The sequence below is a fragment of the Taeniopygia guttata genome, chromosome 19 (genome assembly GCF_048771995.1).
Source record: "Taeniopygia guttata chromosome 19, bTaeGut7.mat, whole genome shotgun sequence".
Classification (NCBI taxonomy): Eukaryota; Metazoa; Chordata; class Aves; order Passeriformes; family Estrildidae; genus Taeniopygia; species Taeniopygia guttata.
Genome location: NC_133044.1, coordinates 1,315,009 through 1,337,977, shown reverse-complemented (window position 1 = coordinate 1,337,977; position 22,969 = coordinate 1,315,009). Strand labels below are relative to the sequence as shown.

The 22,969-nt window shown below is 50.7% G+C and overlaps 1 protein-coding gene across 9 annotated transcripts in view; it reads right to left on the bottom strand.

Moving 5' to 3' along the window:
• ACACA (acetyl-CoA carboxylase alpha) overlaps nucleotides 1-22,969 on the bottom strand; it is a 103,191-nt gene that overhangs the window by 66,523 nt on the left and 13,699 nt on the right. For 8 of the 9 annotated variants that reach the window (XM_041719971.2, XM_041719968.2, XM_072916779.1 and 5 more), the window contains 23 exons: nucleotides 18,643-18,775; nucleotides 17,948-18,086; nucleotides 17,649-17,758; nucleotides 16,535-16,616; nucleotides 16,080-16,178; nucleotides 15,278-15,384; nucleotides 14,189-14,299; nucleotides 13,857-14,066; nucleotides 13,189-13,359; nucleotides 12,400-12,561; nucleotides 11,990-12,153; nucleotides 11,067-11,217; nucleotides 10,489-10,592; nucleotides 9,897-9,978; nucleotides 8,515-8,660; nucleotides 7,751-7,901; nucleotides 6,404-6,538; nucleotides 5,892-6,038; nucleotides 5,538-5,726; nucleotides 4,919-5,019; nucleotides 4,724-4,812; nucleotides 3,619-3,743; nucleotides 72-185 (listed from right to left, as the gene is read on the bottom strand). In XM_041719971.2, coding sequence (XP_041575905.1) covers nucleotides 72-185; nucleotides 3,619-3,743; nucleotides 4,724-4,812; nucleotides 4,919-5,019; nucleotides 5,538-5,726; nucleotides 5,892-6,038; nucleotides 6,404-6,538; nucleotides 7,751-7,901; nucleotides 8,515-8,660; nucleotides 9,897-9,978; nucleotides 10,489-10,592; nucleotides 11,067-11,217; nucleotides 11,990-12,153; nucleotides 12,400-12,561; nucleotides 13,189-13,359; nucleotides 13,857-14,066; nucleotides 14,189-14,299; nucleotides 15,278-15,384; nucleotides 16,080-16,178; nucleotides 16,535-16,616; nucleotides 17,649-17,758; nucleotides 17,948-18,086; nucleotides 18,643-18,775 — 3,022 coding nt within the window. Of the gene's footprint in view, nucleotides 1-71; nucleotides 186-3,618; nucleotides 3,744-4,723; nucleotides 4,813-4,918; nucleotides 5,020-5,537; nucleotides 5,727-5,891; nucleotides 6,039-6,403; nucleotides 6,539-7,750; nucleotides 7,902-8,514; nucleotides 8,661-9,896; nucleotides 9,979-10,488; nucleotides 10,593-11,066; nucleotides 11,218-11,989; nucleotides 12,154-12,399; nucleotides 12,562-13,188; nucleotides 13,360-13,856; nucleotides 14,067-14,188; nucleotides 14,300-15,277; nucleotides 15,385-16,079; nucleotides 16,179-16,534; nucleotides 16,617-17,648; nucleotides 17,759-17,947; nucleotides 18,087-18,642; nucleotides 18,776-21,286; nucleotides 21,636-22,969 lie in introns of those variants that run through there. The other variant, XM_041719974.2, reaches the window with a different exon arrangement.

Here is a 22,969-nt window from a genome sequence, read left to right as displayed (position 1 = left end):
CAAACATCAGGAGCTGTGGTTTGCCAGGGGGCTGAGCTGCAGGCAGGAGCAGCCCGTGCAGGGAGCCTCACCTGCCGCGCTCGCAGGGCCACCTTGGCGTTGGTCGTCTTGCTGAGCTGGGTCAGCTCCGTCAGGATATTGATCAGCTCGTCTGTCAAGGTGGGGTCACGGCCACAGAGCTGGTCCTGGGGACAGAGAGAACAAGGAATGCTTGGAACAGAGGGAAAGCATCAGCTGTGCTCCCCCAGAGGAGTCTGAACTGGAACGCAAGCACACGCTCAGGGCTGGAGCAGCCCATCCCCAGCAGTCCTGTCCTGAATTATCCTGGAATTCTGTGCTGACAAGGACACAAATAGTCAGCACTCAACAATTTTGCACACATAAATAAAAGGTGAAAGAAGGGACAGGGACCTTCTCCCATTCTATTTGTAGCATTTATGGCACCCAAACACACCAGAAATGCTGACTTCTCAGAGAGGCTCAGAAAACTTTTTCCTATTACCCAGTTTCAGGTTTGCACCATAACTTTCTCCTTCTGGTACAGAAGTTTGCAACAACGCAAAATCCAACAGACACCTTGTGGAACGTGTAAAGGTCAGCAAACCTTCTCCATGAAGGGTGACCAGAGTTACACTGCCACAGAACCGCCTGATATCCACTTACAAAAACACCTCAAACCTCAGAAGTCCCCACTACTCCACAGCCACAAACCACCCAAGCTTTGTGCAGCTTCAGCCAACACCAGACAAAAGATCTGTCGTTCCTCTGACAAGGCTAAGCAAAGCTAACTAAACCCATGAATAATGGGCTGCATTTCCTGCCACAGCACTGGACTGACTCCATAATAATTCTTCTAACCAGAGAATCCTGGATCTGAGGAAATCCACAAGCTTACCTTGCTGCCTAAATTGGCTGGATAGAACAACAAAACCAAAGAGCATAAACTTCCAGTGTTAATGCTGTTCCAAAACTCTTGTGAATTCATCCATTCAAAAAATGCCAACAGTAAAGACCTTCTTCCAAAAATAATTTCAATTCTCATGAATAGTCCCACATTCTTCAACACTTTTTGTGAGCTTCCTCCCTCCCACCCTGAAGTTGGAAACCCTAACGTGATTCTTCCACCCAGCACTTAACAGCTTGTCTTGATAAATTAATCATAGGAGGGAAATGTGAGATGAAACAGGGATTTACCACCAGAAAGAGCTGGTGCCTAAAAGTTTCAAGAGATCCTAAACACCTACAGACCAGAACAGGCCACTTGAAGATCCAAGAAATAGAAAAGGAGAAGGGGAAAACCTCTGTGCAGCAGGTGGGATTGACAAATCTGCCAGGGAAAATAAATTAAAAACCAAAGCCAAATCATACAGAAGTCCCATAGAGTGAATAACTCCACAAGAGTTGAGATTCCAGTGGAGTTTTTCCCTCACACTGCTCTTGATCCCCTTCTCTCCAGCCCCACTCAGGCATGGTGGCACCTCAAGGAATGATCACACAGATCTCCCAGGGGGAAAAGGTCTGAGCTCCTAACTCTGATCAGACTGCTGTCCCCTCCTGGCCAGTCCTGGGCCACCAAACACGACTGTGACTGCTCCCAAAGGAAGTTCTGTGCATTTATCCACTCCAGGACACTGTGGGGACAGTGAGGAATTCAAGGACTGCTGGATTTGAAACACAAACTCCTGGGTGTTGTTATGCTGCTGCTCCAGGGAACAGAAATCCAACAGGACACGGGACCCTGCCATGCCACCAGCCACTCCATCCTGCTCAGGCCAGGACATGCATAAGTTAAGCACAGGAAATGAACACACCACAACAAATCACACCATATTTCAACAGATGTATGAAGGATGAAGCAGTTCCCACCCTGCCTTCAGTGCCTGCTGGCTAAAAAAGGTGAGTGATGGCAGCACAACACCATTACTAAAGCCATCCTCAGAGCCCCTGGTTACTGATGGATTCCTGGGACCCATCAATAACAGCCAGACAGGCGGTGAAGCTGCCCTGACCCCACCCACACAAACAGCCTGGCCCCCCAAAACCACCACAGCTGTCCCCATGGTCACAGCCAGCGTGCCACCAGCTGGAAGGGAAGGAGTGATGGTCCTTTGGCTCATGGAGTGCTGGAAGCTCAGGGACACCCAGCTGTGCCAGGGGTGACCGTGTTGACCCTCCTGAGCTCCTGCTCCCAAGGTTGGAAGGGAAGGAGTGGTGGTTATTTGGCTCATGGAGTGCTGGAAGCTCAGGGACACCCAGCTATGCCAGGGGTGACCGTGGTGTCCCTCCTGAGCTCCTGCTCCCAAGGTTGGAAGGGGAGGATTGATGGTTATTTGGCTCATGGAGTGCTGGAAGCTCAGGGACACCCAGCTGTGCCAGGAGTGACCGTGTTGTCCCTCCTGAGCTCCTGCTCCCACTGCAGAGCAGAAACCCCTGTGCTCCCATGAGGCAGCACCATGGCCTGGGGTAACCAGGAGTGGCTCTTCCACCAGGATCTCCCTGGTGCTCCAGGCTCTGGCACACAGGGATGTTGGCCTTTACTGGAGTAGAACTGACTGGTGGGAGGAATGACCAGCAAGGGACAAGGGAGGCTCTCTGAGGCTCTCTGAGGTCTCCTCACAAGAGGCAGCGAGGCACAGCCCGCACGAGGTGACAAACCAGACTGAAAGCTCTGAAAGCTCCAGTCCCGTTCTAGCAAGGAATGATCAGGATGACAACAACAACCCAAAGGCAGGACTAGCTCTGCCTGCACTGATTGGCAAAGGCAGCAGCAAAGCCTCAGCCCAGCTCCCTGACAAGGGCTAACGCCTCGCCGGCACCCCCGTGTAATTACACACTTGAGTGACTGGACTCTGAAGAAAATTGAAGGCCTGAGCTGTGAACAGCTGCCATTTTCTCTCTCCATCACGCCAGCGTGATTACTTGAGAAATGAACAGCCCCGGCTCAAAGCTACTCCAGAATCCTCAGAGGAAATATGGCTCCGTGTTCAAATAATGAGATTCTTAAGGCAAGCGTTACTTACAATCACACCACACACCAAAAAGGGGAAGGGGAAATAAAAGGGGAAAAAAAGGGGAAAAAGGAGAGCCAGGAAGAAAGAACGCCAGGATCCTTACATCTTACAAATGAGAATTTATGAAACCCAGCTACGGTCTAGGAAAATTATGACACTTCTTTTGCTTTGGAGAGTTATTTTGTGGATGGCTACTTTGGATGTGTTTTTGGCAGTAACAGACCACATTATGGTTGTAAAATAAAAGGCAAAAGGAAGAAAAAGAGAGAGGAAGAAGGAGGGAGGAAAAAAGGGGGGGGGAAAATAGAGAGGGGGAAAAAAAGGGAGAGGGGGGAAAAAAGAGAGAGGGGGAAAAAAGAGAGAGGGGGAAAAAGAGAGAGGGGGAAAAAAGAGAGAGGGGGAAAAAAGAGAGAGGGGGAAAAGAGAGAGGGAGAAAAAAGAGAGAGGGGGAAAAAAAGAGAGAGGGGGAAAAAAGAGAGAGGGGGAAAAAAGAGAGAGGGGGAAAAAAGAGAGAGAGGGGAAAAAAGAGAGAGAGGGGAAAAAAGAGAGAGAGGGGAAAAAAGAGAGAGGGGGAAAAAGAGAGAGGGAAAAAGCAGCAGCCACTTACAATGAGCATTGTAACCAGCAGGTTCTTCTTGGTGACCTGGGCGTGGGAGAAGATGTAGTTCAGCACTGCGTTCATGTCACTCTTGTTCTCCTCACGAAGGGTGAAGACACACTTGTCATAGTGACCTGCAGGCAGAAATGCACATTTCTTTTCCAGTCTTCACACCTCTGTGGCAAGGATTGCAAGTTATTAGATGTGTCTTTATTTTTCTGCGTGTTTTTTGAGGATCTCCTTGGCTTGAAGCCGACAAGGAGATGCACAGAGACTATTTACGAGGGATGGAGTGACAGGACAAGGGGGATGGCTTCACACTGACAGGGAGTAGTGTTAGGTTGGGTATTATAAAAAAATTCCTGCCTGTGAGGGTGGGCAGGCCCTGGCACAGGGTGCCCAGAGCAGCTGTGGCTGCCCCTGGATCCCTGGAAGTGCCCAAGGCCAGGCTGGATGGGGCTTGGAACAGCCTGGGATGGTGGAATGAGATGTGCTTTAAAGCCCCTTCCAACCTAGACCATTCTGTGATTCTCTATGGTCCACACAATCAATTTGGGAAGGAATCATTCCTACCATCAGCTACTACAAACTTTAATTCTAACATCCCACTCTTAATAAACAGCTCCAATACCAAATGCCTCCTCTGTGAGCAATACTGAGAGAGGAACAGGGAGCTCAGACTTTCATTCAAATGACAAGCAAAATGAAATAACAGCAAAAAGCCTTGCACCATCCTCTGCTGCCAGCAAATTGAAGTGGAAATGAATCTGCAGTACCATTAGGCCGGGGCAGGTAATGGAGCAGGACAAAAGAACAGTGGAATCTGAACTACCTGTAAGAGCCAGAGCCTCGGAATTGGCCAGGGCTTCATTGCCATCTTGTGCCTGGATACAGCAGTGCAAGGCATTGGTTTCACCTCTCAGCTTCAGCTGAGCTTTGGGGACAGAATCTCCCCTACAAACCCCAGGATCTGACTGCACACCCTTCCAAAAACCCTGTGCACTCCTCTCAGCGCAGAGTGAGAGCAAACCTTCTCCAGAGGGCCCACATGGACTTTCCAGGACCAAACACGACTCTTCAAGAAATCAAATCCTGGATGTGGCCAGGAACTCACCGTGCTGGAACTGAGTCTCCACCTTCAGGTACTGCCGGAGCAGATCCATCACCACGGCCTTCATGTGGCCCCGAATGCCACTGCGGTACCTGCAGAGGCACAAAGCCAGCCCTGAGCGAGGCTGAAGGCACACACAGCCCCTGCCAGGGCTGCTGGGGGTGGCTCCTGCTCTGAGGAAGCCCTGGGCAGGCTCACCTCTGCACGAGCTGCACGATGCTCTGGGTGTTCATGAAGAAAACCTCGCGCTCCGACTTGCGGTTCAGGGTGGCCGCGTGGCTGTCCAGGATGTTGGCAATCTGAAAGGGAAAAGAACGTGGACAAAAAGCACAGGGAAAAGCCCTCCATGGGCTGGATAACCTGCAGAGACACAGCATAGGAAGTTCAAGACCTGCCAGTGACACAAAAATCAATGCACGGTATCACACCGTGGAGAAATCAGCTTCCAGCATCTCCTCACCCTACCAGGCCTCCCTTGGCTGCAGTCATTCTGTTCTGAGCTTACACTGGCACTACAAATTGCACTGCAGCACATGTACCATGCAAAAAGCAAATAAATGCCCACAGGGCCACTGATAAGATTAAAGTGCTCCCACCAGTGTGCCTGGTTAAAGCCATACTGAGCAGGGAACCCCTCAGCACAGGTAAAGAGAGTAAAGCTTGAAGTGACACAGGGAAGAACCTTCTACCATCAGCACACCATGTTCAAACACATCTTTCAGGCTCAGCTAACCTCCACGTCATGTAAAGGAAATTTTCTCTCTCTCTGCCCCAACACAAACCCATTTTTATCCCTCCATGAAGGGTAGTTGGTCACCTGCTGGCTGGGAAACTGGCAGAGGACCGAGGTGATGTTGCTGGCGTACTGGGCCATCTCCTTCTTGATGGACTTCTCTACATTGGGTGGTATCCGCCCAGAAACACTGGTCATGATGTCCTGAAGCTCCAGCAGGGGCAAAGATGGATCCCTCAGGGTCTTCATTAATCGCTCAACCCAGCCCTTCACCTGGAGAGAGAAGAGGCAAGAATGGAGAAGAGAATAAACAACAGGAAGAGGAAGAAGGAGAGGGGTGATGTCCAACATCCCATCTCTGTGGCACAAAAGCTGCCCAACCCCTCCCTGAGCTGCAAGAACGTTGTGTTTTGGTCTGGAAAAAGGGCCCCCCAGTACCTTGCTGCTGAAGAAGGGCTCTGGCAGGCAGTACCCATTCATCACGTTGACCAGGTTGTCCAGCACGTAGTGGAAGATGCGATGGAGCTTCTCACCCCGCAGCGCTGTGCTCTGGATCTGGGGCAGGGTACCCGTGTGCAGCTCAGCCTGCAACAAGGAACAGCCTCACTGAGCCTCCTGTGGGGCACCAGCCATGGGGAACAGCCAGTCACCCTCAGCTGCAGCCAAGGTTTCACTTGCAAGGATTCCCACAGTGGGAAATGCACTTGGTTGAGAGAGACAGCCCCACGACAGTACTGAGGTAAGCAGAGGGCAGGAATGGTAGGTAAGTTTGGTCTGAATCAGAGAGAGAAATCTCAGTCCCAGTCCTCATCTGAGACAAATAAACAGTGAAGTGACAATTCCAGCACAATGCACAAATGGGAAATTAGTTCACTGGACCATCCTGCACCACTCTCAACATCAGTCCCTCATTAAACCCCACAAAATCTGTGCTTTCTGCAGCTCCTCACCTGCTGAACCCTGCTGGGATCATCCAGCTGCAGCTTGGCAATCACACAGCCCGGATCCAGGACTGCCCCTGGGCGCTTGACATAGTGGATGCAGCCTGATTCTCCTGCTGTTATCGTCATCACCATTTTCATCACCTGTAGCAAGGAAAACAGGTTACACACTCAGCTCCATGTGCCCCAAAACGGTTCTAGTTTTGAGAGCCAGCCAGCAGTGTCCCACCACAGACAGACCTGCATGAGCACCTCTGGCATTCAGGTGTTCCCAAAACTTACAAGCACAGATGTTGGGAACAAAACCCAGACACTGAAGTGAATGGGAGAACAAAATAATTGGCCACAAAATAGTGCAGCAGGAGCTTCAGGAATGTCCCTGCTCACACTGCCTGAATGAACAGGAGACTCAGGAAGGCCCCACACTCAGCACAATGAAGAAAGCAGACGATTTTCTGCTGCTCTCCAAAGGCTCCTCTCAAAGGCTACAGCCACATCTTCACTTCAAGCAGGATCACTTTCTAGAGCTCTCAGACAGGTCTTCCCAGACAGAAATGCTTCCTTACATCAAGAGCTGCTGCCTTTGGAGCAGAAGGGCTGGGTTTGGGGAGCCAGTTTGGTTTTACCCTTGCTCTGCTCTACACCACTGGGAGCCACAGGGATTATCTGGGTGGTGCCTTCTTAGCCATGACCTGTTGCAGGGCAATAGCACTTACATAAAACAGCTGGATTTCTGTCTTGATGTTTTTCTCCTACACATTGTCCCCAGCTGGTTTAATTGCCCCTCTGTCATCACACACCTTCCCCTCCCTCAAATCTGTTCTGAGCCACACACTCCTACACAACCCCTTGTGCTTTCCTCATCGTGATCAAAAATTGCTCATCCTCCTCCTCCTCCTCGGTAAGAGTTAAGTAACTTCCTAGGGAGAAGGGAGGAGTGACACTTACTAACTTCTGGGATCGACCTGATAAATGATCAGCTAACCAGGATGAAGTTTGTTAATTCATCCTGGCAGATAACTCCGAGTCTGTGTCAGTAGCACAAGGAGGCCTTCCTCACCACAGCTGGGAATGGATCCCACCTTCCCTTGGAACCTCAAGAAGGTGATAATCACAGGATTTTTGAGACATTTTGCTTATCACTTGGTGTACAGTCATTAGCACTCAAATTTCTGCTGTTAAATTTCTTCCCCGCCCCATCACTCTTGTTGATAATTCCCGCTGTAGTTCATCTGTCAATGAAATACTGTGAATGATCCCTCACACTCAACTCCCAGTCCCAAAGCATCCAACATCCCTCCCCCGAGCTTTTTAGCTTTTTCCTGGGCAGCCAAACCAGTTCTCTGAGACTTTTACCTCAATTTCTGCAAAGCACTGGCCTGCAAACACGTGTCCCCCATCCTCCACCACATACTGGATCAGCTTCCCAGCGGAGGGCGAGCGCAGGATGGAGGGATCATTCTCCTTCTCAAACACACAGGTCTTGTTCCCAATGGTGATGCGATACCTGGGGAAGAACAGGACAGATCAGGGCAGCAGAACTCCTTGGGGAAGGCATGGGAAAGGGAAAATCCAGTCTCCCTTTCCCTATCCTACTTTGAAACAAAACTATGGGAAAAGACCTCAACCAACCGAGAGGTGGAGATTCCAACTCAGGAAGTTACCCAAATTCTTTGCCCCCTGAGCAGATCCATTACTTTCCCCAGAAGATAACAGAGCAGTAGGGGCAGAGTTCACATTCCACACCTGGGGATGCCCTTTACTGCCCTTACTGCTATGATCCTTGCAGGGAATTTTGAGGGGATGCACTGAAACAGTACAACTTGTCTTTATTTCTAAAGCAGCCGTGGAATTACAAGAAGTTTAAAGATTTTCTGGTTCTGTTTTTTTTGGTTTTTAGACCAAGCAGAGGAATATGGACTCCACATGGTGCACAGCCATATCCTTCTTTTAACAGTAGCCAGGACCTGTTCTGTCTCAAAACTCACCCACAGCACACCTAGAAAACTCTTCCTAGGAGAGAATTCCACTCCCAGCTGATCTTTTGGGAAGCATGAAGTTATAAATACACCTCGTTTTGGCTGTGTAAATGCTAAAGCTGGAGCTGTACAGGTTGCTACCTGTCCACTTCTTCTTTCATGTAGGTGGTGTAGCTGCTGCCATCGTAGGAGAGGAGCAGCCCCCCGTCACTCAGGCGATGCACGTCGACTTCCACGCAGGAGCTGTTCATGATCACCACGTAGGAATTGGGAGACTGCCTGGTCACCTGCCAACCCACAAGAATGGGAATTATCCAGTGAATTGAACACAGCATTGAGTGTCTTGGCTGCCACAACACAGAGTTTTCCAAGTGCTGCAACAGTGGGAATTAATGAAGAGGAACAGAGGTGTTTGATGTTGTGTAAAAAAAATGGGGTCACAAAGGCAGGCAAGCAAAGCTGACCAGAGGGATGGAGCACCTCTCCTATGAGGAAAGGCTGAGAGAACTGGGATTTTCCAGCCTGGAGAAGATAAATTCTGGGGGGATTTAAATATGGCCTTCCAGTGCCTGAAGGGATCCCACAAGAAATAGAGACTTTTTACAAGGGCCAACCCAAACCAGTCTGGGATTCTGGGACACAGCAGCCAAGAGATGCCAGAACTGGCGCTGTCCATGAATGTTGATTTAATCCTCTCACACTTCTGCACTGATGGCTGAGGTTTGATTGTGCAATCACAGACCATTTTCTCACCCTCGTCTACTTACGAGGCACAGTTGTGTACTTACACTGCATAATCAAGGAGATAATTTGGGGGGAAAAATGAGAGATTGTCCCACAGGGAAAGCAACAAGTGCTCTCCCTGGGGAAAGGGATCTCTGCCCCAGAGCTGCTATTTGAAGCTGTGTAAATCCTTTAAAGAACACTTCAGCTGCTGCTCAATGCCTCTATTCCTCATCAAAGATAAACCCAGGCAGGTGCAGAATTCTCACCGCTGCAAAAACCATAATGATATGGTCTTATCATTAAAAACTTCACCACCACAGATTTGCCCAAGGAAGCTAATGAAGATTGCACAGGCAACCTTAAGTCTAATATTTCCTAACTTTCATTATGTTTGGTTTTGCAACATGGGGTTTTTGCATGCAGCAAAAAAGCAACACCACAGGGAAAAATTGCTGCAAATTCTGTCACGGTGTGTCAAAACCCCAGCAGAGTAGACCTACATATTCAGAAAAATCAGCTGGAAGTTTTGGTCAACCTGTAGTACTCTTTGCCTGTAAGAAAGCAAATTTCACCCTGCTCAGAGCAGGAGGCTGAAATGTTTACAGGGACATTGCAGTGGAGCGATGTGAGCGGTGCTATTGCAAAGGAGGCCGTGCTGATTTCTTCACCCACTGAAGCAGAGAAAATCAACCCTGCTCAGACCCAATTCCCTGTACAGATCTGTGCAAAGACGAGGCCAGAGCAGCACTCGTGGCCATGTCCAGCCCAGGGGTAGGAGGGTGGGTCCCACTCTGTACCTTCAGCACGTACTTCCGTCCCTCGTAGATCAGCTCCACGTCCACCGTGTTGAGCAGAGTGTGAGCAGGCAGGACTTGGCCCCTGCAAAGAGAAGGACAAAACAAAACTCATCTTCCACAAGCCACCAAATGACTACCAGAGGTCCAAAGAGCTTCAGAGATGCATGCAAGGCTTTAGGAAACACTAGCAGAGAGATGGGAGTAGGTTTTTATAGAGTCTCTTCTTAGGAGAGACACAAATCAGTTAACCAAGTCAAACAAAGTCCCTCCAGCCACACAGGCCAGCTTTGCTCTCTTTTCCACTCACTCCTGGGTGATTCAAGACTCCCTAATGCCGCCCTAGCAGCACACAGAGCAAGAACTCTGTGTTTCTGAGCTGTTTCCTGGAGCTCCTGCTAGAAACCAAAGCAATCTGTGCAGACAGCAGGGGATATTTGGAGGAGATGCAGATACCTGCCAGTTTTCTCAGCAGATAAAGACTCCCTGGGGCCAGGGAACAGTCAGCAGATAACAGCCCCTGAGCATTCCTGGACTGGGCTGAAGGGAACTTGTACACCAGGAGTAATTACTAGAGAGCAGCGTGCCCTTTTACCTTTCCAGGGAGTGCAGGAAGTTGGAGACGCTGTTTCGGAAGCTCACGTCAGCCACGTGCAGAGCCCCACACACCACCCCCAGCATGGTGTCAGGCCTCTCAGCCTAAAAAAGGGGACAAATAGACACAGTCACACCTCCTCCTCCAGCTCCAGCCCAATCTGAACACCCAGCTAGAAAAATCAGCAGTCTCAGCTCTAGTTTTGGTTCATGGCCAACACTCTTTAAAATCAAGTCGGTGTGGCAGCCATGTGAACCCTACACAGAAGCCATTATTTCTGTAACTCCTTAAAACTACATTTTCTTCTGCCTGGATCAAATCTCCAGGTTCCAACAACATTTCCACTGTCATCTGTCCCAGATTCCAAACCTAACACTGGTCTCAATGCTTTTCTGGACAACTTTTAAGACCAACTTTCCCCAACAGGGATGCCCTAGGATTTCGATGTATGTAAAAGCAATGCCACTGAAAATGTTTATTCATTAAGTGGACACTGCCCACTCCTACACCCTTCTGCAGCAGCAGGCACCACCCCTGCCCATCCCCAGGTGTGTCCCTGCCAGGGGCAGCAGCTGCACCTGCACTTTCTCAGCGATGAGCCGGTCCAGCCAGCCCGTGTCGATGCGGTTCTGCTGGAAGCTCTCCGTCTCCAGCAGCTTGATCAAGTATTCCACAGTGGTCCTGAAGTCCCCTCGGATGGACAGCTCCTTCAGAGCCACCACCATGTTTCTGAAAGGGGAAAGAAGCCCTGTTGTCTATCCCATCCTAAGGGCAGCACGCAAGCTGGCAGCTCCAGAGAGAAAAGCAGCTGAAGGTCAGAGCAGAAGAGCACTGGATGGAGCAGGATCCTGAAGGAATGTTTGGGAATGGGAGAACATTGATTTCCCTGCTGCTGGTGTGAGGAGCAGCTCAGTGGGATCAGGAGCTCCCCCTGCTATCATCACCCAGGGCCCTACCAGGTGTCAGGGCCATACAACAGACAGACAGACAGACAGACAGATGTGGTGTCCACCCCACCCAGAGTGGAACTGGGAAAGGCTCTGGATGAAAAATGTGGATGACAGGTCAGACAGGTCTGCCTTAGGATCAGGTGCTTTAAAATCCCACACCACAGAGGACGCTCCATGGTTCACAAACATTCTGAAGCATTGGTCAGTCAGGTTAGCAAGATTTTTCCTGTTAGAAGCCTTCACCTGGATGCTTTAAAGAGGGACTTTCACCCTGTGGCAGCTGTGTCACAGCCCAGCAGCAGGTATGCAAGGCAGGGATGAAACAGAAAGGAAGAAAACTAAAGAAAAATTAGCAAAAGGTGTAGAAATGCAGGTGCAATTGCAAAACAAGACAAGATGAGAAGCCTGACCACGAAATGGAAAACAAGACAAAGACAGGGAAATTTCTCATGAGACTCCTAGAAGTAAGGAGCCTTGTTTTCCCATGGCACTTTGGATCAAAGAGGACAAAGCCAAGCAATTCCCAAGGCCCTCCCACACTCCTGACTTACGAGATGGCTTCTTCACGGTTCTCTCCCCAGGAGAAGCAGTGACCAAACTGGGAATCAGCAAATTCATGGAGTCCCCCTGCAGCAGCCACACTGAAATAGCCCCAGACATTCTTATTGCTGCGGAAATTCAGCTCCTGAACTGTGCCAGAACTGGGCTTAAACCCCTGCAAAGACAGACAGACATTGCTCTACGCCCTAAAGAAAAGGTGAATAATCCAGAATTAGGGTTCTGAAGGCTCTGAGAACACCTCTTTGTGCTTCAGTGTGGTATAACAAGTTCAGGCTGTGTCTAACCAGGGTCTAAGTGAGGTAAGGGAAGAGTATTTAAAATTTGCTGCCAAAATGTGCAGCAGCAGCAGGGCCTGGCCCTGTAAAGCCCAAAGCACCAAGCACAGGAGTGGGAGCCTCACCTCATCAGGATTCTCACTGGTGATCCGGGCAGCGATGACGTGGCCACGGGGGCTGGGGACGTGGGCTGAGTTCTCAAAATCAATGGTTGTGTCTCCCCAGGGAGAAACCCCATACATCACCCTGATATCCTTGATCCTGTGCAGGGGGATCCCCATGGCAATCTAAGGAGAGAAAATAATAATAATAATAAAAAACCCCACCACTAAGTTTGTCTCTTCAGAGAGCCAAACATTCACACTTCCCAGGACAACTCAGCTCAGTGTAATATCCACCTTAAGCCCTCCAGCCAGTATTTTCCACTGACTGATTAAAAGGCTCCAGGGAAAGCTGACAGTGCCAGGTCAGCTGAGGATGGGCACGCATTAGGCCTGTTAAAAATATACTGAGGTCCCAATGAGACAGAAGGGCCCTAATTAGTTATAGGAAACTGTGGAATTTTGCAATTATAAACTGTGGGGAGAGTAACCTACAGAACCAGCTGCTGGCTGCATCCTTATGGAGCAAAATCCCATTTTCCCTGTTCATTAGTTGGGGTTTTTTTATAGATACACTTCAAAAAAGAAGTAAAAAATCATAGAGTCTTATTGAGGTATGAGGGATTGTGGCATCCACCCACTGCTGGAAAGTTGGGGCCCAGGAGTTTGGGGGGACACACAGGGAACTGACAAGCCACAGCATATCAACAACTCTCTCTGCAGGATCTCTGAGGGATTCCCTGGTGGCTTTGGGGAGCTTCAAACAACTGCTGAACTTGCTGAAAGGCGAGGAATTCCATTTTCTGCGCTCACCTGGAGCTGTGCTGCGGGCAGGTTGACGTCTGCCACCATCTCGGTGCAGGGATGCTCCACCTGCAGGCGTGGGTTCAGCTCCAGGAAGTAGAAGCTGCCGTCCTGGCTGTACAGGTACTCCACAGTGCCTGCACTCACGTACCCCACCATTTTGGCCAGCTTCACTGCGCACTGGGACACGGAAAACAGCAATATTGCATCGCCAGCTACCCGTGCTCTCTCTGCTCACCCACCACACCCACTTCAGACTTTTGCTGGAACACCCCAAAACTTGTAACAGGCCCAAGACCTGCCCAGAGAAAAGCCTGTGGCACAGGACTTCCCATTTCCAATTTATTTCATCTACAATTCACAGAAGGCAGAGTTTGACGCAAATATTTGCAACGCTCAACATTGGGCAATTCCTGCAGCTCCTGAGACTTGCTTTTAATATGGTAACACACATTTAAAACACATTTCCCTCCCCTTTTTTGGGGGGCATTTATGTTTGAAAGGAGCTGTTTGTGAGATTTAGTGTGGAAATGAGAGCGGCTGCCCACACCAAGCAGGTGGAGACACAAAATCCACCTCAACAGCGCAGAATTCCGGGGGATGTACAACAAAAATACCAAGCCCTGCCTGCTTCTGGAGGCTGGCCAGGGCAGGGGAAGCTGCAGAGCCCCTCTCACCTGCTCCATGTGCTCAAACACCGTTGAGGTTGCAATGGAGGCTGGAGCCTCCTCGATGATCTTCTGGTGCCGGCGCTGCACGGAGCAGTCGCGGCCGAAGAGGGAGATGGCATTGCCATACTGGTCCGCCAGGATCTGCACCTCCAGGTGCCTGGACTGCTTGGCCAGCCTCATCACGAAGATGGGAGAGCCTGGGACTTCAGTTTGAACCTACAGCAGGGGCAGGGCGAGCAGGCAGAGCGTCGGTGTGAGAGGCACCTTCGGGGCTGGGGGCTGGAGCCAGCCACCCTGAGCGCTCGGAGCAAGGCAGCGCAGGGCAGAGGAGCACTCACCTGTCTGAACAGATTGGGGAAATCATCTGCATTGTTCACTTTCCTGATTCCTTTTCCTCCTCCTCCTTCAGAAGCCTTGATCATGACAGGGTAGCCAACCTCCTCAGCAGCCTGGCAAGGTGGGAAGAACAGGGTAAGTACAAAAAGGCAGCAGAATCCAATGAAAAGATCATTATTTCCGTTTTGATTTATATCCAAGCTGCCATATCGGAATATTTAGCAACCAATGGCATAGAAACCAAATAACTCATTGGTGAAAGTGCCTGTAGCTGGAAAATTCAGCCGGGATTTTATGATTACAGAGAACTCTGACCTCTCCAAGTGACCACAAAATCTTTTGTCAGTGCTTCAATGCCATTAAATCTACAAATTGACAGAAAAGCTTTTGTATAATACAGAAAATAATTTAAGAAGCTGGGTAACATAAAAAAAATTACACACGCCACCCCCACTCTTCACAAAGCAAAACTCCAAGTCCTGTATTGTGCCAGGAATAGTTCTTATTCTAAATTTAATATTTCTTATTCTAAAACTCCTCCTCAAGAAGAAACTCCAAAGATGAGGTGAAGTGTGTGGCTGTGGGTTTTCACTAAAAACAAAAGCTAGATGACAGCTCTTAAGGCAACACAACCTTGGTCCCATATTTTGCCTCTCCCTGCTGATCCTCACCCAGCTGTGCAGGCCAAAGAAAGAAACTGAGAATTTCTAGCCAGGCAAAGGCCTGGAAAGAGCTGGAAAATAACGTAAATAATTCTTTATCTCTCTTGTTTATCACATTATTTATAATTAAGGTCTATCACTGTGCGTCAAACACTTTACACCAATGCTGTAAGTTGTTTTCACTTCGAACCAATGGAGTTAGTCCTCACAAAGCTCTGTATAAAAGAGCAGTATATTTTAAATAAATCAGAGTTTTACTCTCACAGCCTTCTGAGTCGAGTCTTCTCATTCCCATCCTGCCTCAAGAGCAGCAGGCCAGGTGAGAGGTTTGTGCAGGATCAGTCCCAGTGCCAAGAGGCAGCTCTGGGCTGCAGCGTGTGCTGCATGAGCAGGAAGGTACAGCCCAGCCCCCCAGAGCCCCAGACCCACCCGCAGTCCGTCGTCGGCGTCCCGCACGTAGCCCTTCTCGTAGAGCTCCGGAGGGACGCTCAGGATGCGCTTCTGGAGGTCGTTCTCCTGCCAGTCCACTCGGAGGCCTGGAACACAAACCCCACCCTGTGAGCCCCTGCTGCTGCCAGGCTGGCAGAAACCACTGCAGGACACAAGTCACAGCCACTGCTGCCTGAGGAACCAGCCTGGCAGCCCTTGGAAAGGGGTGTGCAGAATGTAAACAGGCACTCCTGATTTCTGGGGAGAAACTGTTTCTATCCAACCCGTTATATCCTCCTCCATTTATCTGTGAGAAGCAGGCTGTTATCCACACTGCTTTGGAACTTCCATGGCAGCAGAGTATGGGTTCCAGAATGACACAGGGCTGGTTTGGGTTGGAAGGGACTTTAAAGATCATCTTGTTCCAACCCCCTGCCACAGGCAGGGACACCTTCCATCAGACCCGGTGTCTCCAAGCCCTGGGTGAGCCTGTGAGCATCAGCTGCACGCCAGGAAACAAGCTCTTCCACGTTTCCTGACTTCTCCTCCCAGTCCCTCCTCCCTGCCCTCCTCTGCAGGCTGCCAGCTTCTCCCACCATCTCCAGGCTCATTCCATCCCTGTGTCACTGCTTCCAGGGCACCTCACTGGTGTGCTGGGCAAACAGCACAAATGGGAAACCCTGAACAGATGGAGCATCTCCTGCAACACACTTGTGAGCACGCAGCTTCTTAAAAACGAGACATGCTGAAGGGAAAAAAGATCAGGGTGATCTTGATGAACACAGGACAATTCCCTTCTTACCACTGCCACTCCAAGGAAGAGTTGGAATGCCAGCAGTCTGAGCAACGATGGAAGAAGCAATTTTATCTCCCAAGGCCCACATGGCTTGGCTGGGAGGACCTGCAGAGAACAAAGACAATGCATGAGAGAGACACAAAGGGGTATCAGACATTAGGGCAAGGTCCAGAATTCAGGAAAAAATTTCACTCTTCCCATAAAACTGAACCCTCTTTAAAACGAGAACAGGGACAAGCTCATTTATCAGGAATCTTTCCTGATTTTTTATCTTGACATTAAAGGCTATGTTGGAAAACTTTCCACTTCTTCCATACAAGAACTTCTTAAGGAACAGCTCATCCACCCGGCACTGCAGACCGTTCCCCATGGCTCTCTCTTGGACTCAGGGTGTTCTATCTCCCTAAACCTCCCCAATTCAAGCCAGGACTAGGCATCAGACAAGCAGTCCATCTCCTCACCCATGAAAGCAATCCCGTTTTTGTGGAGAAGTTCTGGCAGTTTGGGGTTCTCTGATGCATGGCCCCAGCCAGCCCACACAGCCTGCAGGAGAAAAGAAACAATTTGCTCTTTGTTTGAATAAAGCAAGCAAGTGAGCAGAAATGGACACATGCAAACACTCCAAGCCTTTCTTTTCCTCCAGGAAAGCAGCCTCAGAACAGCCAGGAGCCTCTGAGCTACAGGGTGTGCTGAATTTAAAGGATGGCTTGCACCTTGCAGCCAAGTGCAAGCAGGCTGAGGAGAAGCTGGGTGTAGGGAAGTGCAAGGCTGCAGGGAACCTCCCTCTCCTGCAGATATTCACCCTGGGACAGCCACTGCCCTGTCACACGGGCTGGGCTGCCTCCTGCTGCTCCTTTGGTTTGGAATTCCAGTTCCTTCATCCTGCCTCCTCCCCAGGCACAGCCCCTTCCTGAAGGACACAAGGTTGCTCAGTGTCTGGGACACTTCATGTGGGAATCCAGGGCTTCCCTCTGGCTGCCCTGGCAGGTCTGGGACCCTGGCAGGGGTCAGGAACCCCCCTGGACAGAGCCCCCAGAGACACTGGCTGTGATCTCTGTCCATGGAAAAGAGTTTTCAATCTTGCAGGATGAATTACCCGCTCTGAGTGTTTGATATCAGTAATAATTAAGTGTGGCACAGGTGTAAAAGTAAAATTTTAGGATTCTAGATTAGGGGTCCAAAGGGGACAAGATGGAGGAAATTGGGTGTGCCTTGTCCTTTTTCTCCTTCTTCATGCCCTCCATGTTTCACTGTGGTGTTGGCATTTTTCTGTTGGTTCAGGCTGGGGACACACTGTCCAACGTAGGTGACAGATATTGGCACGTTATTGTAAATCCAGCACAGGTAGTTTGTGGTATTTAATGTTTGTACCATCCCACTGAGGGCAGAGCCCCACACGCTGCCCTGCAGGACAGAGCTGCGGCAGGGCAGCAGAACATGTTAGAGATAAACAGAATAAACAACCTGGAAACAGCACAGATGAATTATGGCTTCTTCTTTAGCAGAGGGGCTGAAAGACAGAGACTTTTTACAATCTGGGAATCATCAATACCTCAGATTCCAACAACTTCTCACCTGCACTGGGATCCTCTTGGCGATGTCCAGGATGAGCTCCACGTTTGCATAGTTGTTGTTGTTGGGTCCTCCCGGGACGGGCACGTAGTGATCTGCCATTTTAATGTACTCTGCAAACACAGAGGTCCCATTTGGGCTGCAAATCTAACAGCAGGACTTGCTCTAAAATCCTCCTTTGCCCAGGCTGAGCCCCCCCAGCTCCCTCAGCTGCCCCCAGAGCACAGGAGGACATTCCCCTCCCTGCACCCTGGGGCTGTGCAAGCAGGAGGCTGTGACCCCTCCCCAGCTGCCCAGCTCACCTGCATTGGCTTTCAGGTCCTCAGGGGTGACCATGACCACGAACCTGATGGCCCTCTCGTTCCTGAACATCTCGTAGGACCAGCGCCGGATGGACCTCATGCACTTCACTGCTGCAATGCCATTATTTGCTATCAGGACCTGGGTGCATTAGAAGCTGGGATGAAATAAGAGTCTAAATAGCACAAAACAATTAACAATCGTGAAATAAGATTTTTTTTTTTTTTCCTCTGCAGATTCTTTGCCCAGTTTTGGGCTGTGCAGTTTTTTTAGCCAGCATCCAGCTCGTGGCCCATCTGTCAGTTCAGAGAGCAGCTCTTGTTTCACCATAAAATTTTAATGTTATGCCTTGGTTGGATTAAAGAGCAGAAAGACTCAAATCAAATCATTAAGCATTTTTAAATACATTTCTTAGTGTTTTTCCAGCTTATTTTTGCTTTTTCTGTCTATAAATCCTCCTGTATCAGCAGAAGTGCTCTGGCTCACTCACATCTTTTTTTCTTATTACTTTAAGCCGAAATAATCAGATGTTTGTTTATCACACAGAAAAAAGGAAACACAATGATTCCGGGCAGAAGCACGACTTCCAAGCTCAGAAATATCAGTAATTTGGTACCTGCACTGTACAGCCTTAGAGAGAGACGAGTCAGAGCTGTAGAGAGGAGCTGTAATATGCTAAAACAGGTCAGGGAATTACCTTTTCAATAACTTTATTGCCTCCAAAACGAGTAACAAACTCTGCTGGAGAGGCCACGGTGAAATCTCGCTGCACATCCACCTTCTTCCTGTCCCGGCCTTGCTTGACAAGGTGCAAACCCGACATGCTGGGCCTGAGGAGATGGGGGAGACAGAAAAACACTGTCAGGGCAGCTGGACACCAGCAAAAGGAAGTGTGTGAATACTGGGAAAGTTCTCTTGGACCACACTCCCCAGTCAGACAAGCAGAATCTCTCCTTGCCTCCAGACCCTCATGGCCTGGTGCTCAGTTTTACAGGGATGACCCTTTTAAACAACTTTTCAGTTATTTCCAAAGGTTTCAGGTTATCTGGAAAAATTCCAGCTATGCCAGAACATAAAGAGGTAAAATGACATCTGCTGTGTGTTGCTGCCCAGCACAGAACAACAGTGCTCCACCAGATTGCTTTCAAACCATGTAGAGAAGCTGGAAACAACAGTGATTTCTGGCTTTGGCAAAGCAGGCTGCCAAGATCAGGTTCTGTGAGGAAATCCTCTTGGGAAGCACAGCAAATTTATCTCCAGGTGCAAATGAGAGACCCACACTGGCTATGGAAATCATCCTCCAAGAGTTCTCCACCATCCAGTCTTTAATATCTTCCTCAAAAGCTCTGAGAGCCAGAGGACAAATTAATCACATTACTCCTACTACAAACACAGAAAGCCAATTTTGTGCCTGCCAAGACCAACCCCATGCCCTGCCCCAGCTCTTCTGTGTGGGAACGGCACAGCCACTTCTCCTCCCTCTGCTTCAGCTTCCACAGCAACAACACTGGGATAAATCACCCTTTGGCTTTGATTTGCCAGAGTTTACAAAGCTGAGTCTGTGAGAGGAAATTCCAGGGGAAAGCACAGAGCTGCTCCTCACACCCAGGGCCTGCCATGGTGCAGCACCACTGGAAATTAGGGAATTAATGAGACACTTTTTATTGCACAGGTACTGAAGCTTTCCCTCTCTGCTCAGCCCACAGTTCACTCGTTTTTACTCCAGTTACTGTGCTTTCCCTAAGAGTTTCCTCCCCAGGAGCACAGGGAAGCCTCCCCCTGCCAGTGGCAGCACCACAGACCCCTTCTGCAGGAAGGAAGATTGGGAAGCTCAGCCCAGAGCTTTGGAAAGCCCCAAGAGCACCAAGGGGAAGGGGTCGGTGCTGGTCACTGGCAGATCCGTGCCCAGGAGCTCCCCTGGATGGAACCTCTGCCCTAATCAGCTGCTGAAGGGCTGCTCCATTGAGCAATTCCATTGGGAATGGCCTGGGATGCAGAGAGAGCTGCTGGGGGAGGGCACCAAGGGCAAACCAACACCAGGAGAAGCCAAGGCACAGATTTCCTTTTGCCATCACAGCCACCAAGGCCAGGGAGCCCCAGAGCTGCTCCTGGAGGTTTCCTGCCCCAGGGCAGGGCTGGAGCATCCCTGCTGGAATGAGCTGCTGTTCCAGGGGCCTGGCCACAGCCAGGGACACAGGGATTCCCCCTGACATTCCCTCAGAAACACCTTATGGCCATGGAGATTCCCCCACATGGGACACAGACCCTCCTCAGTGCTTCACCAGGAACACAGTGACACCACAGACCACTGCTGTCCCTCCCAGTGGCACTCTGGGACACAGGGATGGCTGTGCTGGGCCACAACAACTCCATCCAGGAGAGTATCTTATCTCAGAGAAGAGCTGACAGCCAGAGAAAGGCAAAGAACAACTCTGTGTGCACAGGTTCATCCCTTCCTACTTTCCCTTCTTCCTCCCAGCTGCACTTCCAGACATTGTCACCAAACTTAGAACTGTCCCTAAAAGTTCTCACACCCCCATGAACTCAGCTGGGAATACAAGGACAGGAGCCAACAGGCAAGAAAGAGAGCAAAGGTGTAGTTAAATGGAGTTAAGGTTGAATTTCTACTAACTCTGTGTACGTAGGGATTCAGAGGCTTCCTGGCAAGGAAAGAGCACAGTCCAAGGAGTCAGAGAGGTTTCTGCATTACAGGTTTAATGAGAGCAGTCTCAACAAAAACAAGAAGTGATAAAAATGCCAAGGTGAGAATTTGTGAACACATTGAAATAGGAACTGTCCCACCAAGAAATTACTACACACAAAGATACTGCTACAGGCAAAATATCAATAGAGCCTGAGGTTCATCATCCAGAATGCAACAAACACTTGGACATAAACAACTACAGTTTGACTTGTGAGCATGCCAAGAACATCAAGTTTATTTATCAATAATCACAGGCTGCACAACGCAATCAAAACAAAGAGTTGTTTGTTTGGGGTTTTTTTGCAGGGTAATATGAGGTAGAAGCTGGACAGGAAGGAAGAAAGCACGAAAAATAAATGCTGAGTTAGTGACTGCCACCCCTATTTATCACCTGCTGACAACTGCCCTGTTTTGTGATGGGGGAATATTCAAAATGCTTTTCTACCCTTCAGGGCTCACAGAGGGCAGAAGTTGTGCAGAACCTCCGACTTGAAGAACCCTGATCCCCCAGCTGAGCTGCACCACAGCATCTTTGTCACAGCATGCACGGAGAGAGAGCCCGGGAGGATAAAATCAACACCACAAGCTCCGAGAGCATCTCCAGGCAGGGGGAGACAGGCAGGGCTGCCATCCTTACCTCTGCAGCATGTGGTACCTCATCTCCTGACTCTGCTCTGCAGAATCCTCCATGCTGGGAGGGCGGGAGTGCCTGGATTTCGGGAATGCCTGGATTTCGGGAGTGCCTGGATTTCGGGAGTGCCTGGATTTCGGGAGTGCCTGGATTTCGGGAGTGCCTGGATTTCGGGAGTGCCTGGATTTCGGGAGTGCCTGGATTTCGGGAGTGCCTGGATTTCGGGCTCCCTTCTGCAGCTCTCAGTTCTGCCAGCCCTGCAGCTCAAGGAGACGCTGCCGGCAGCTTCTCCTCCAAGCAGGGCACATCCCCGACCGCTCCAAATCCCATCACCTTTGTCGCCGGCTCCCCCAGGGCTGTGCCACCCCGCTGGTGACGCAGCAGAGGGGACCGGCCTCCCTGTCGTCACCGGAGCAGCTGATCAGCCAGGGGACAGCAGCAGCCACAGGTTATGTAAGGAGCCCCAGCGCGGCTGCTCCGAGCCACGGGCCGAGCTGGGAACGGGCAGCACAGCCCCGCACCTCCTCCAGCAGCACCCAAAGGGATGCAGCGCCCACCGGGATGCAGCACCCACCGGGGGGGATGCAGCACCCACCGGGGGGGATGCAGCGCCCCACACCGGGGGGATGCAGCGCCCCACACCGGGGGGATGCAGCGCCCCACACCGGGGGGACGCTGAGCCCCACACCGGGGGGACGCTGAGCCCCACACCGGGGGGGATGCTGCGCCCCACACCGGGGGGATGCTGAGCCCCACACCGGGGGGATGCTGAGCCCCACACCGGGGGGATGCTGAGCCCCACACCGGGGGGATGCTGAGCCCCACACCGGGGGGACGCTGAGCCCCACACCGGGGGGATGCTGAGCCCCACACCAGGAGGGGGATGCAGCGCCCCACACAGGGGGGATGCTGCGCCCCACACCGGGGGGATACAGTGCCCCACACCGGGGGGATGCTGCGCCCCACACCGGGGGGATACAGTGCCCCACACCAGGGGGACGCTGCCCAGGTGAGCCCAGGGGTTCAGCCCATTTGTAGGATTTAAGGTGGGATTATCAGGAGGAATGGGGAGGTGGCAGGGACAGCGTCTGCAGGGCTGCAGAGGGCAATGTCAGAGCAGCTTGTGCAGGCACACAGACACACTGGCAGATCAAACTGGACACCAGCCTGGGAGCTGGGAGACCCTGGACACGTCACTTCAGTTTTCTGTGCCCGTTTCCCACCCAGGAGATGGAGAGGAGATCACTCCATGTGCTGGAAGAACAAATATCCTCACAGCACGGCAGGTTCCAGTAACATCACTGGAGAAAGGAAGGATGTTTACTCAGCACCAGAATCATGGAACATCCTGAGATGGAAGGGACCCACAAGGATCAGCAAAGTCCAACTCCTGGCCCTGCACACACAGAGACTAAATTGCAAATCTGGGGGTAGAGGCAGGATAAGAAAGGACAGTGACTGCAAACCTGGACTGAACTAGGCACAGCAGCCGGAAATTTTTAAATGTGGGAATATTTGTGTCTGTCCTGGTGGAGGGCCATAGCCAGCACAGCTTTGATTTGGGGCACAGAATCCCAAAATGCAGGCAGCCGGGAGGGGAACACTCAGGAAAGGAACAACAGCCAGGGGAGAAGTGCCACGTTAAGCAGGTGACAGGAGGTGACCTCCCTGCAGGGCCAGGGGCTGAGG